Source organism: Thyridium curvatum, assembly GCF_004353045.1.
Source record: "Thyridium curvatum strain D216 chromosome Unknown NODE_5_length_802575_cov_81.998223, whole genome shotgun sequence".
Lineage (NCBI taxonomy): Eukaryota > Fungi > Ascomycota > Sordariomycetes > Thyridiales > Thyridiaceae > Thyridium > Thyridium curvatum.
Window position 1 is genome coordinate 450,094 of NW_022156760.1, and position 13,349 is coordinate 463,442.

General features: G+C 53.2%; 5 protein-coding genes across 5 annotated transcripts; 4 read left to right on the top strand and 1 right to left on the bottom strand.

Annotated features, from left to right (window-relative positions):
• Positions 1-63: 63 nt before the first annotated feature.
• E0L32_001360 (uncharacterized protein) lies at positions 64-1,914 on the bottom strand (the record flags this gene model as incomplete). Its single annotated transcript, XM_031135430.1, has 3 exons — positions 64-468; positions 521-827; positions 884-1,914. The coding sequence occupies 3 exons, from the start codon at positions 1,912-1,914 to the stop codon at positions 64-66; spliced, it is 1,743 nt and encodes a 580-aa protein (XP_030991874.1).
• Positions 1,915-2,575: 661 nt separating this feature from the next.
• On the top strand, positions 2,576-3,422 carry E0L32_001361 (uncharacterized protein; the record flags this gene model as incomplete). Its single annotated transcript, XM_031135431.1, has 4 exons — positions 2,576-2,633; positions 2,718-2,757; positions 2,830-2,846; positions 2,905-3,422. The coding sequence occupies 4 exons, from the start codon at positions 2,576-2,578 to the stop codon at positions 3,420-3,422; spliced, it is 633 nt and encodes a 210-aa protein (XP_030991875.1).
• Positions 3,423-4,456: 1,034 nt separating this feature from the next.
• On the top strand, positions 4,457-6,410 carry E0L32_001362 (uncharacterized protein; the record flags this gene model as incomplete). The annotated part of the gene is made up of 3 exons (XM_031135432.1): positions 4,457-4,898; positions 4,969-5,207; positions 5,268-6,410. The coding sequence occupies 3 exons, from the start codon at positions 4,457-4,459 to the stop codon at positions 6,408-6,410; spliced, it is 1,824 nt and encodes a 607-aa protein (XP_030991876.1).
• A 921-nt stretch (positions 6,411-7,331) lies between these two features.
• Positions 7,332-7,748, top strand: E0L32_001363 (uncharacterized protein; the record flags this gene model as incomplete). The annotated part of the gene is made up of 1 exon (XM_031135434.1): positions 7,332-7,748. One exon carries the CDS (start codon positions 7,332-7,334, stop codon positions 7,746-7,748), a length of 417 nt encoding a protein of 138 aa, XP_030991877.1.
• A 2,190-nt stretch (positions 7,749-9,938) lies between these two features.
• On the top strand, positions 9,939-13,279 carry E0L32_001364 (uncharacterized protein; the record flags this gene model as incomplete). Its single annotated transcript, XM_031135435.1, has 2 exons — positions 9,939-10,354; positions 10,417-13,279. The coding sequence occupies 2 exons, from the start codon at positions 9,939-9,941 to the stop codon at positions 13,277-13,279; spliced, it is 3,279 nt and encodes a 1,092-aa protein (XP_030991878.1).
• Between the last annotated feature and the right edge of the window lie 70 nt (positions 13,280-13,349).

A 13,349-nucleotide genomic window follows, 5' to 3' on the forward strand; every position in this document is an offset into this window, starting at 1 on the left:
ATTAATGGTACACACGACATATTTTGAGTAATGCAAACACATACAAAGAAAATTTTCTCTATCCTACCAACTCTCCCAAATCTTCGCAGGCAAGACGAAGCGCATCACTGACCAGTGCCCCAGAGCACTCTTCTCGTGGTGCTTGACCAGCTCTTGCGTGTCGTTACGCCTGATAATGGAAGCATTCTCGACGCCGATGAAATCTTCATCCAGAACTTCGTGCTTGGGCATCAGGTAAGCTTTCCTCGAATGGGTCTTCAGCATGTCGCCTTCAACGGGGTTCCGGAAGGTCAGCTTGCTTTGCTGCTTGGTGCAGAAAATGACCATGTTGGTGAAGTCCCTGCCCTCTTTCTCCACGGCGTCTTCATCCCTTGCATTCTCGCGGAAGACTCTGCACGACGGGAACACCTGCCGGATAGTTCGAATGACCATTGCCGGAGGAGGGAGTGTAAAATCGCCAGCGTAGTTCTATTTCCATTAGCCAAGAATATCAAGGAGAGAGGGCGTATATAGACCCTACAATTGCAACAACGCCATTGGGCTTCAAGAGCGCAGAAAGATTCTCAAAGAACTCGAGGGTGAACAGCGGTACGGGCTCTGCGCCGCCAGTGAAGACGTCGTGCACAACGTAGTCAAATCTGCGGCCATCCGTCTGATTGACCAGTCTGTCGGTGTATGATATAGCATCCTCGATGACAGGAGTGTGGTTAGCCGGCAAGCGGAAATATCTGGATGCAAAGTCGTAGACAACAGGATCGATCTCCACGACAGTAGTATCGATACCATGAGCAACTAAAGCTGCGGGTGTGGTTCCGATGCCAAGTCCACTATGGGAAGACATTAGCATCAAGGGTGACCAGGGTCAAAGGAAGACTGAACCTACATGACCAACGCCTTCGCGTCACTGTCTTTGACACGTTGAGGGACTTCGACGAGTCTCACGGCCTCCAACATGACGAACACTCCATATACCGGCTCCGCAACATCGCCATCTTTGAAATTGATCCACTCGCCGCCCAGGAGGCTATGATCGCATCGCATTACGCGAAACGCCTGGGCGTGGTTTTCGAGAACAGATATGTACCCCGTCAACGACTCCCGTCGATCCAGGACCGTCCACCCTTCGGACGCTATGCCGTTGTTCAATGCCTGCAGCGCCATTGGAGAGGCCACATGGGTATTGAAGACAGCAGTGTGCAGCAGGGCCGGGATGGCATAGAGGAGGAGCTTGGAAGGGGCCAAGAGCGCATAGCATGCTCCCAGGATCACTTCGAGGCCCATCCGGGTCTGGAATATATTCTTCCCCATGGAACTCGCAACATATTGGCCAGAATACTTCTCTGCCAGCAAGTAAAAGCCCCATGAGCCCAGCCCAGGCATGGCATCTCCAAGCCACTTGGGGAGGCGGCTGAAGTCGGCGCCCTCGAGAGAAGTCGCCGTGCAAGCGACCGAGATGACTATGAGAGGGAAGAGTGTCAACACCTCCGTCACCAGAGGTCCCCAACTGGCGCTCAGAACATCACTCAATTTGAAGAGATAAAACTGAACCATGGGGATGTAGAGGGCTATCACGGGAAGGAGGTAAAGGGGCTTGAGGGGCAAGTATCGGTTCATAATAAGGTTAGAAGACCATCCGGCAAAACAGGCCGTCATAACGACTTTGGAATGCCATATTGAAGACGGTATTGACCCATAGACTGGAGACAAGGCGAGCTGCGAAACATTCGCATAGGCTGCGATGAGGGTCAACAGGACGAGAGGCTTGACAAAGGGTGAGGTTTGTTCCTTGAAGGCTTTGAACCACGTCTCATCCTTGGCTTTGCTTGCCAGAGCCTTGAGCTCCTTTTCGAAATTCTCGGGAGTAAAGGACGAGTTGGGATCTATAGCCGGATGGAGTTTCTTTTTGGGCGGCATGACGGGCGTGGCGTGAGAGTGTAAGAGTCTGAGTCGGTGTCTATGTAGTTGATCTCCAGACAGTTGCTTGGAGAGGCACGAATGCAAAAGGGGGTCAGAGAAAGGAGAAACACGCTCAACGATGACAAAAAGACAGCAACAGCATATCAACAGCCTGCTGCTGAAAGCTGTGAAATAGATTTCTTCAGTCACTTTATGAGACTCGGTCGTGATGAGGGACAACTGTTCTCAATCTCCCCCCTCTGGCGAGCTGCGATTGGCTGGGTCTGCACCAGACATGCGACACTGGCGTCTTCTGTTTCGACGGGCCAGTGGCCCCTGTCAGGGGATTTGCACATGTTTAGCACGAGCTCTCCAGCATCTTATCAGGCCAGTGCAGCGCAGCCCTGAAGCCGGCGGAGCATGGCTGCCGTGCTTGCCAAGACGGTGCCCCGCAGCAGCTCCCCCAAGGACTCCACACTGACAGCTCAAAGCGTCCCCTCCAGCGGGAATTTTTTCGTCACTGGTCCGAAGCTCATAGAACCTTGGAAGTCAACAACCGTACAGCCCGCAAATCCTCAATTTCGCTCGTTTCTGATTTCCTCTCAATCTCTCTCTGGTTTTCAGTGTCGCCTGTCGAGCTGCCCATCGCCAAATATTCACCGCTGTTGTACATTTCACCATGGCCCCTGCATATGCACAGACCAAGCTGGTCGACTTTGACCAGAAGAGCTTGTTCAGTACGTACCAATAACTACCTTACCTAGGTAGAGTGGTTTACACGCACATGCAAGACATTCCCTAACCGTGGACACATCGAACAGTCTCTGCCTGCTCCATCGCCTTCAACCCCCTCTTCTGGAAGTAAGTGAGCGGCCGCTCTTCAATCTTACCCAACAGACTTCAATATGGTATCTAACACTTTATCTTTTACAGCATTGTTGCGAGACAAGGTCCGTGGCACATGTTGATTTCCGGGTGTGGAACAAATCCTAACGATCACATGCTTAGAATACCACAACAAGGTCCTGACCAAGCTGTTTGGCGGACGCTCCCAGACTGCCTGCTATGGCCTCGCTGCGACCATTTTCAGCATCGGTATCGTCCGTGATCTGCTCTACGAGAGGGCGCTGCGACACCAGCCCTCGCACCCGCTCCTCGATAGCGATCTCGTCACATACATCGGCTACGCCTTGCTCGCGTGCGGGAATATTCTGGTCATCTCGTCCACATGGGCTCTCGGTATAACTGGAACTTTCCTCGGTGACTACTTTGGCATCCTCATGGACGACATCGTGACGGGCTTCCCCTTCAACGTCACTGACGCGCCCATGTACTATGGCTCCACCATGAGCTTCCTCGGCTCCGCCCTCGTCTACAGCAAGCCTGCCGGCATTTTGCTGACTGGCTGGGTGCTGCTCGTGTACCTGGTCGCTCTGCGGTTCGAGAACCCTTTTACGGCTGAGATTTATGCCAAGAGGGAGCGCGAGAGGGCTGCTGGCAAGAAGGAGGGCAAGAAGCAGCGATAAATTATTAATTATCGATGCTGTAAAAGCATTGTCACGAGCCCTGCGCGCGTTTGTGCAGAGATCCTGGCACGAAGCAGCCCTCGAGGTGTCGAAAGCATCTGCACTGTGAGGCCGCATCCTGAGCTTGGGAACCAAGGGTGATTCAACAAGAGTTCTAGCAAGCTCATTGGTCGGGTCTCACGACCATGGGCTGCCAGGCCGGGTGGCGCTGGTTGCACATATGTATGGCGTACATACACTTCAAGTCATGGTCACGGTTGAGGAAGGGTCGCATTGGGTGGGCGTGCGCCATCTACTCTTATCCACATCATGGGCTTGTTTGACAGGGGGAGTCGATTGAGTGGTAGAAGTGAGGTCACCAGGCAGGTGGTGAATCACGGCCAAGAACCCGGATGGCATTCAACTGCCTGTTTTTCTTTTTTTCTTGAATAAAGGAAAAGCAAAAGAATACGAAAAGCTGACAACTGAAACTTCTTGACTTCTACGTTCCAACCGCTATACTTCCAGGTCCTCTGAACTTGTGAACTTGCATCTCCAGAAGGTCCTTTGCGATCTGATGAACAAGACTTGGATACCTTGATCCACGAGACGCGCGCAACCAGTAACACGAGCATTTCGACGATCACCCTCAGGTCCGGGGGTGGATTCCGCGGGCAGAAGAGAAAGGATCGTGGGTTCTAGACCAATCGCGCTAAAAACTGCAGGTGTGGGCTAGTTCGGCTCGAATCGCAACGAACCTTACGAGTCCAAAGAGAGAGGTAATGACGTTCCGTTGCCGGGTAAAACCGCGACAGACAGGTGACCCTCAAAAACTTACATAATATCGGAAGGCGCCCACGAGTCGAGTCTGACTCGTCTTGCGATCCATTTACGAGCATTTGCAATTTGGTTTTTGCATTTCTTTAGGCTCTTTGATGGCAGCTCTTTCTCTCATACGAGTTGATTGATCTGTTCAGGTTTCCCGGAGAGGGCACAGTCCGGGGTTCATTTTTCGACTCAGAAAGCGGATTCGGACACACGTCCGCGGGGTCAAGATGATTTGCGCTTCGAGAACCGAGGAACCGCCCAAGAGCGCTGCGTACAACCAGAGCCCGAACGCACTCTCGAATGATCTCACCACCAATCAAGACCTCAATGGCCTCGCAAATTCGAGGGAATTGAGACGGACTGATCCCCCACCGATAGAGAGTGCGGGACAGAGCTCCGATCCAGCCTCCGGCACTGGCCTCGACACCACCCCGGACCCGGAGAGTCTTGGCTCTGTGCTAGCCAATCGCCAGTCCCTCAATGGTCAGGCATTCAGCACACCCTTTGGCGCCTGTGATACAGCACCACCAGATCCTCCATCTGGCCCCGATGGCGATGGCAGCGACGGTGGTCGCCGGGTGCCCGCCAGCGTCTTCAGCAGAGTTAAGCACTCTGTGCTGACGTTTGGCAAATTTGTCGGGCCAGGGTTCATGATCGCCGTTGCGTATAGTAAGTCGGGCGATGCCAAGACCTTCCCGCAACCTGACCACAGTCACATTACTTACAACGCCTTTGATAGTCGATCCTGGCAATTACTCGACCGACATCGCCGCTGGAGCAACTTACCGCTTCCGCCTGCTTTTCATTGTCCTTTTGAGCAACCTTTTCGCTATTTTTCTTCAAAGTCTGTCCATCAAACTGGGCACTGTCAGCGGCCTCAACCTGGCCGAGGCTTGTCGTGCCTTTTTGCCAAGATGGCTCAATTACTTCTTGTATTTCTTGGCCGAGGGAGCTATCATAGCTACTGATATCGCAGAGGTGCTTAAACAAAACCCTTCCTGGTTCTTCTTGTCTTCTCGATGGCTAACCCGACTCTAGGTCATCGGTACGGCGATTGCCCTTAATCTTTTAATTCCCCAATTACCCCTTGTCGCCGGGTGCGCTATATCGATTGTCGATGTCATGATCATTCTGATCTTCTATCGGCCCTCCGGTTCTATGAGGGGGCTCCGTGCCTTCGAGGTCTTTGTCATGTTTCTTGTTCTGGCCGTGGTGGTTTGTTTCTGCATCGAGCTGTCCATCATCAAGGACACTTCCGTTGCCGACGTGTTTCAAGGGTACTTGCCCTCAAGGGCTATTGTGGAGCAACAGGGCCTTTATCAAGCGTGCGGAATTCTCGGCGCTACGGTCATGCCTCACAGCCTGTACCTTGGCTCTGGTATCGTGCAGTCTAGACTCCGCGACTACGATACCAAGCGCGGTCTCCTCCCGGTCCGCCCAAGCTCGGCGGCCTCTTCGCTTCACGATAGCGACGAGAAGGGGATGTACATCCCCTCCATGGCGGCGATTAAACATTCGCTAAAGTACTCGATTACCGAACTTGCCGTGTCTCTGTTTACCTTTGCACTGTTTGTCAACTCGGCCATTCTCATCGTGGCAGGGGCTTCCCTGTACCAGAATGCCGAAGCGCTGGACGCAGATATCTTTGGCATCCACGACTTGTTGTCGACCAGTCTGTCACCTGCAGCAGGGACAATCTTCGCCCTCGCCCTCCTGCTGTCCGGTATCTCGGCCGGGATTGTCTGCACAATAGCAGGCCAAATGGTGAGCGAGGGTGCACTGAATTGGACGCTGAAGCCTTGGCTGCGCCGACTCATCACCCGATCCATCAGCATTACGCCGTCCATCATCATTGCTGGAGCTGTGGGACGGAAAGGCCTGGATGCCGCTCTGAACGGAACTCAGGTGGCGCTAAGTATCGTTCTGCCGTTTGTCACAGCACCTCTGATATACTTCACGTGCCGCAACAAGTACATGACGGTCCTCCCTGGAAACGCAAGATTCCGAGGCTCGCCAGCCACAAGCGGAAGCGACTTGGAGGTTACTTCCCCCAGTGACGCGAGGCCGGTCCAGATGGGCAACTCGTGGCTGGTTGCGGGAATTGCTGTTGTGGTGTGGTTGATCATGGCGGCCATGAATGTTGCGAACTTGGTTCTCCTTGGCCAGGGCCATTCATCATAATAATCCTACAGGACAACGTGTTAGGAAGAAGGGTAAGTTTACAAAATAAGTTTATGATTGATGCTTCACGATCTAGAATGTATCTCCTCGCAGTTTTGTCATCCATGGGCGCTGAATAGCTTTCTCTTAGCTTTGCAAGGACAATTGTTTGTTTCCTAGACTGCTTGTCGCCAACCCAAACTCAGTGATGTGATGTTGTGACTGTCAGGGCTTGTGACTGCTATGATGCCAGTCACGAACCAGAGTTCGACTGCAGGTAACCGACACCGCAAGTTGAATGGCTCCGTGGCCCGAAGCTTCTGGGCTGCACTGGCCCTACTTAATTGACATCGTCATCCTGCTCCTTTCCCACCCACCAACCTTCTCACGTGCAATGAAGGCAGAAGTACCTCTCGACCATGGACATAGTGAGGGCCTTTTGAAAGGGAACCGTACTTTGAGGGAAACCTAACATGCGCCATTGCCAGGCTGTCTATATAAACCATTGCCAGGCTGTCTATATAAACTGCGCTTCTCCCAACAGAACCCATTCAGTCCTCTCTACTCTTCACCTTTTTGGTTTCCAAGCATTCACCTACGCTCTGGCAACTGACCTACCTTCGTTTTATCAACCTGGCTGCTTCGGACTGCGATTGCTCAAACAATCAATCAAGCCACACCGGCACAACCTTTCTTCATCAACGGAATCTATTTGTTGCCGTTGTCATTGACTCTGTTTGTCACATCAACAGTACGCAAAATCCTACTCTGGGCCCTCCACATTCATCGTTCCTCTAAACTGACATCGCTGTAGGCACATTTCGACGCCTCTCTCTGGCTTCCTGTGTCTGACACCACTATATCAACAGTCGACACAAGCGCCATCCTTCAAACAGCCAATCTCAAGCAAGCACAAGAACCTTGCTCAAGAGAACTCTCAAGATGGCAAACACTCTTGCCGAGCAACCGGCCGACAAGGGCTGCTCACGTGCGAGTTGTTGGGAGCCTCAGTCCCGGAGCGACGTGCAGAGAGAGCAAGAGCGGGACAAGGCGCGCGCGAAGGCGACGTCGGCCTTTTACGCGGGCATGAAGAGGTGCTCCAAGGGCACCGGGTTCGTCCTGCCGGACGGGCTGGGTGGGCCGCAGTTCCTGATCACGGACTGGGTCACGGGCGCGCCGCGGGCTCGCAGGGCAACGGACAACATGATTGCCAACATGGGCCGGGCGAAGCGGCGAAAGTACTTCCGCAAGCTCGGGATAGAGATTGAGGATCCCGGGTCCTCTGTGGAAGAGGGATCTGCGGAGGAGGATGGAGGGGAGGTGAAGGAAGGGACTGGGACGGGGGAGAAAGAGAAATAGACGGAGTAGGATGGGGGTGGAGATCGGCAGGGACGATCGTGTCGACGAATAGATCATGAGATCGGCATGGACGTCTGGGTGAAGGGCGAAGTGTTAGAGGCTTTGGATTCATGAACGGAGAAAACAGATCAAGGAATCTTGTTGGAGCAATTTGTATAGAGATACCCGGTGTAGCTGAGGTTGCACAAACACTTGATTGGCACAGCATTTCATAGCAACCCCCGTCGCAACATGTACGCTTGCACTCATCCGTGGCTTGGAACCAAGTATAAGAGTTTTCTCATGATATTGAAAGGCTTTGTTTTTCTTTTTCTTTTTTTGATTCTCCTGGCCACCTCGTCTACAGATCTCTGAAGCGTGCGCAATTCAGCGCCGTGGACTTTGTCAATAAGACTTACTCCGTACGTGCCCCGTGTGAACTGCTCACTTACTCATGGTGAGCGCTTGAAAGCAAAAAGTCCACTGTTCCAACTGCTATTTCTTATGTTGGCCACCTCTGAGTTCAAATAGTGGCTGCTGTGATGGGTGACCGAGGCAGGTAGCCGAGAGCTGTGTCACAACACCACCACCGACTGTAGAATCTTGACTGGACGGCTGGGATGGCTGGGATCTTGGCAAGATGAGACTCGATCCTACATATTTCAATATGGCAAGCAAAGTGACACCGTCTCCAGTCTTGACTCTATTGCATTAGATAACAAAATACGCCTGCCCTTGTTGCAAATAAAGGTTGCTGGTGTGTGTCTGCATTTCAAAAGGGGTGAGATAGCCTTGTGTATATGGTTCCAGCCATAGCGCAGTGCCAACAAACACGAAGATCAAGGGCTCCAAGATCAAATCTTGGTGGCCAAACAGTCCGGTCTGTGAGCGTCCTTGATTGGCGATGCAGGCCATCATTGATTGGAGGAGAAGGTAGATCACAGATGGGAGGAAAAAGCAATGAGCCGAAAGACGAGGTGTGCAGAAGATGAGGGGAGTCAAGAGGATGCTGGACCTCCCGGCACGATGGGAAGGTCAGTTCCCTTGGCTTTGGACAGGATGTAGTAACCTACCTAGTCAAACACTCTTTCATGCATCCCTTCATGGCTGCTTTGAAGGGCAAGGTTGTTAGAGCAAACAACCTGCAGTCTGTAAATTGAAGCTATCAATCGGATGTCGCAGTTCGGTAGATTGATGTTTGTACAAGGTTCTTCATGCCTCCAGGGCTGTCCCAACAACCAGGGGAGGAGGGGCAGGGATATGATCCAACCTTGGAAGGCTTCAGCGTGCAGATGCAGGTGCAGCTCTGGTGTTTGCACCCCGGATTAGGCCACTGGTGCCTTCCAACCTCAAGCGAACCCAAACAGCCCTCTCTATCTCTCTCTATCTCTCTCTATTTCTCTCCACCCCTCTCTCCATCTCTCTCCATCTCTCTCTCCGTCTCTCTCTATCCATTTCTCTCCATCTCTCTACATCGCTCTGGACTTGGACCCTCTCAGATCCTTCTTGATTTTCCCTACACACTCTCAAATTCATTCTCCAGCAACCTCGTCTTGCGCTGTTGTCGGGACGCAACAACCTCAGCGCATATCAACCGCATTGGGTCCTTCTCTTGGGCCTGTTGCGGCTTTCCACGGACGTGATTCCACCGGCTATCACTTCCTTGCCTCCATCCCACCAGGCTTGAGGCTTCTCTGTGCTTTCATTGCTTCCATCCTTGCTATGCCATAAGTGCCTGCTTCCCCTCTTCGAAGCCATAGTCTTGGATAGTTGTGCCTTTCCTTGCTTACCCACACCCATCGCTCCCAGTCAAATCTCTCGAGAGGCGACACACCAATATCACGGCCTTGACAGAGGTGCTTCTCTGCTTTCTCAGTCGGCGGCTTGACAAGCTACAGTCACTCATCTTGCACTATCAACGACGCCTGAGCTGACTCATTGCGACTTTTTCTGTCACTTTTTGGCTAGTCACCTCTTCCAGCAGACACCCAGCAAACATCCAACAAACATCCAACAAGCCCAACCCTGATAGATATCTCCTGGCGTGTTGGCACACTCACCAGTTAGTTCCTCGCCCCTTCTCATACACTCATCTCACCCACATCACAATACTCTATCGTGACATTTCCTAACATCGCCCATACAGACCAACTGTTCTGGAGCACTTTTGCCCTTTGGATAGGTTCTATTGAGCGAGGACATTCGTAAATAATGTCCGATAGTCAATCTCAGGGAGGCCCTGGTGGCGGTCAAGGTCAAGGCCAAGGCAGGAATGCGGCACCCAGTCAGGATCCTCAGGGCGGACCCAGTGGAGGCGACCAAGTCCGACCGTTATGGTCTCAGATTGCGAGTCGTCCTTCTCAAGCTCAAGGAGGTGGCCTCCAGGCATCACGGCATGCTGGAGGTGGTGCTTCTCAAGCCGGTCCCTCTCAAGGCGGCCAAGCCCGACAGTCGTATCCTCAGGCTGCAGATGGTCCTTCTCAAGGCGGTTTCCAAGGAGGCGAGTCATCTGGCCTCCAGTCATCACGACATTCTCAAGCTGGACGTGGTACCCCCCGTGGTGGCAACCGACGCGGCCGCGGAAATCCGCCCCGAAACAGCTCTGGCTGGGGACCCCGTGCCCAAAAGTGCGTTGCCAGACTGCCCTTTGATATCACCAAACATAATACTAACAAAAGGATTGTCTTAGTTCCTCTCGAGGTCCAGATATTACGAAGTTAGAGAACGACATTGTTACCTCTCTGAATAAGGATACCAAGGCCATGGCTACCCAGATGGGTCAGATGTCTCTTGGAGGATCTATTGCGGTCGATCACAGAAGACTCCCACAGCGTCCATCCTTTGGTACCCGGGGTGCAGCGGTTGTGATCCGAGCAAACTACTTTGACTTGCGACTCAACATTCCGCAAAAGCTGTACCAATGCAATCTCGAAGCCGGGTATGCTGACCAAACCGGCAAGGAAGTGAAGGGCAAGCTCCTCCAGAAGGTGATCAGTGCTGCTTTGGCAACTCTGCAGATCGAATGTCCTTTCGCTACAGAGTTCAAGAACCTGGTTATCTCTCTCGAGGAGTTTGAGGTTCCCTCAGACCGCATTGTCCGATGTCATTTGCCTCCTCTTGATCCTGACTCAACGGCGAGCCAGGGCCCTGAATTCATGGTCAGGGTTTCTCCCTTCCAGCAGCTGGATCCCCACGACCTCACTGAGTGGCTGCAGGACATGCGTGAGAACTCTGAGGGCTTCCCCAAATATCATGACATCATCAGTGCCATGGACATCATCATGGGGCACGCACTGCGGCAGTCAACGGACGTGGCCGCTGTCGGACGAAGTCGATTCTTTCCCCTTGTGCAGCACCAAGGGCCGAAGGAAGGCAGGCTGCTGTCCAATGGATCCAAACTTATAATGCGCGGCTTCTTTCAAAGTGTTCGCCCCGCCACCGGAAGGCTTTTGCTGAACGTGAATGTCACTCATGGCATCTTCCGCCCTTCGGGTCCACTATCTGCTCAACTCAAGGGCCTTGCATTGAACAAGATGAAAGGCTATGAAGCGAATACATACGACACTCGCCAAAAGTTGTCCCAATTCTCCAAGACGATATCCAAGGCCCGCGTGCTCTGCGACCTCTTCGACGTCCAAGGCAGGCCAAAGCGGGTTGAGAAGACGATCATCGGATTAGCCGTCAAGGGAGACGGCAACAAGAGAGAACCGACAAAACCCCCTCGGTTCGTACATCAATATGGAGGGCCGCATCGGGTTTCTTTCTACATGAGCGCGGACTCAAGCCAGGGCCTGAAGTTGAGCAGGGATGGATACATCAGTGTTGCTGATTATTTCATGCAACGATACCAGCTGGAGACAGACGCGTCCTTGCCTGTTGTGAACGTTGGAACGACGAGCAATCCTATCTATATTCCGGCCGAACGCTGCACTATTCTTGGTGGACAGTCTCTCCGAGGAACCCTCAGCGGCACAGACTCAGCTGAGATGATCAGGTTCGCATGCAGAGCACCTCAGCCGAACGAGAAATCTATCCTACAGGAGGGCCGTGCCCTTCTGAAGCTCGACGACAACCCTCTGCTAGATGCGTTCGGTGTGGAGATTGGCCCGAACCTGGTCACAGTTCAAGCGCGGGTTCTTCCTATCCCACAGATTGACATGGCGGGAGGAAGCCCGTTGACACCCAGCAATGCCTCCTGGAATTTCACAGGGCGCAAGGTTGCACAAGCGGGGAGAACAATCAACAAGGTGGTCTGGTTTCTTGTCAAGCGGAATGGGGATGTGCGCGAGTCTGAGCTCAACGGCCTCAAAGCTCAGATAAACGAGTGGCTCAAGTTCTGGCAGCAGAGAATGGGGATCGCCATCTCGACACAAGCCCAAAACACCGTAGCCGGGTATCCTCTCAGCGTCTACGACGGAAGCATCATGCAGGATGTTCACAATGGAATGGACCAGAAGCTGAAAGGCCTTGGTACTTTTTCCATGCCAGGACCCCTTGCAATTTTGATCGTTCCGGACAGGGATACTGAGCTATACCGGGCTATCAAGACTTTCGGCGATGTTAAGCTAGGGATACACACTCTGTGTGTCACGAAGCAAAAATTCGACAAGGGCAAGAGCGACCAATCAATCACAACCAACATCGGTCTCAAGGTCAACCTCAAGGTTGGGGGTATCAACCACAGGCTCAAGCATGACTTTGCAATGGTCAAAAACAAGTCTACCATGTTCGTTGGATACGATGTCATCCACCCAACCAATCTTCCCATGAATGCAAAGGGCCCGGGCACGGCAGACCTGAAAAGCCAGGTCGGCCTCGTCATCAGCTTGGACGCGGACCTTGCTCAATGGCCGGCTATAGCCTGGAACCAGGCTGGTGGCGTCGAGATGCTCGGTGACGCACTGGTGGACAAGTTTGCCAGCCGGTTGGATCTGTGGAGTCGGCACAATGGCAACAAGCTCCCTGAGAACATTGTCATATTCCGAGACGGTGTTTCTGAGAGCCAGTTCGAGCAGGTCATCGACAAGGAACTGCCTAGCATTCGCAAGGCGTATGCCAAAGAGGTCGCCCAGCGCGGACTGAAACCGGAGAAGACGGCGCGCATCTCGATCATCGTCTCTGTCAAGCGTCACCAGACACGCTTCTATCCAACAGGCGAGGTGACGGGGAAGAACACCAACATCAAACCCGCAACCGTTGTTGACCGTGGCGTCACGACGGCGCGCTACTGGGAGTTCTTCCTGACGGCCCACGCTGCCGTCCAGGGCACTGCGCGCCCTGCGCGGTACACGGTCATCTACGATGAGATTTTCAAGGCGGACCACGGCAACGGAGCGGCCAACTATGTGGAGAAGCTCACGCACGACATGTGCTACGCGTACAACCGCGCCACCAAGGCTGTGAGCATCTGCCCGCCGGCGTACTTTGCGGACCTGGTCTGCACGAGGGCCCGTCTCCATAACCAGGACCAGCTGGAGGCGGCCGCTGCTGGATCGGCGAGCGTTGATATCATGGTCAACAAGAGACTTGCAGACTCTATGTACTACATCTGAGCAGTGGCACACGCGAGCATGGCATCATTCTTCCTTTATCAACAAGGCCGCCAGTCGACAAGGCGTCCAT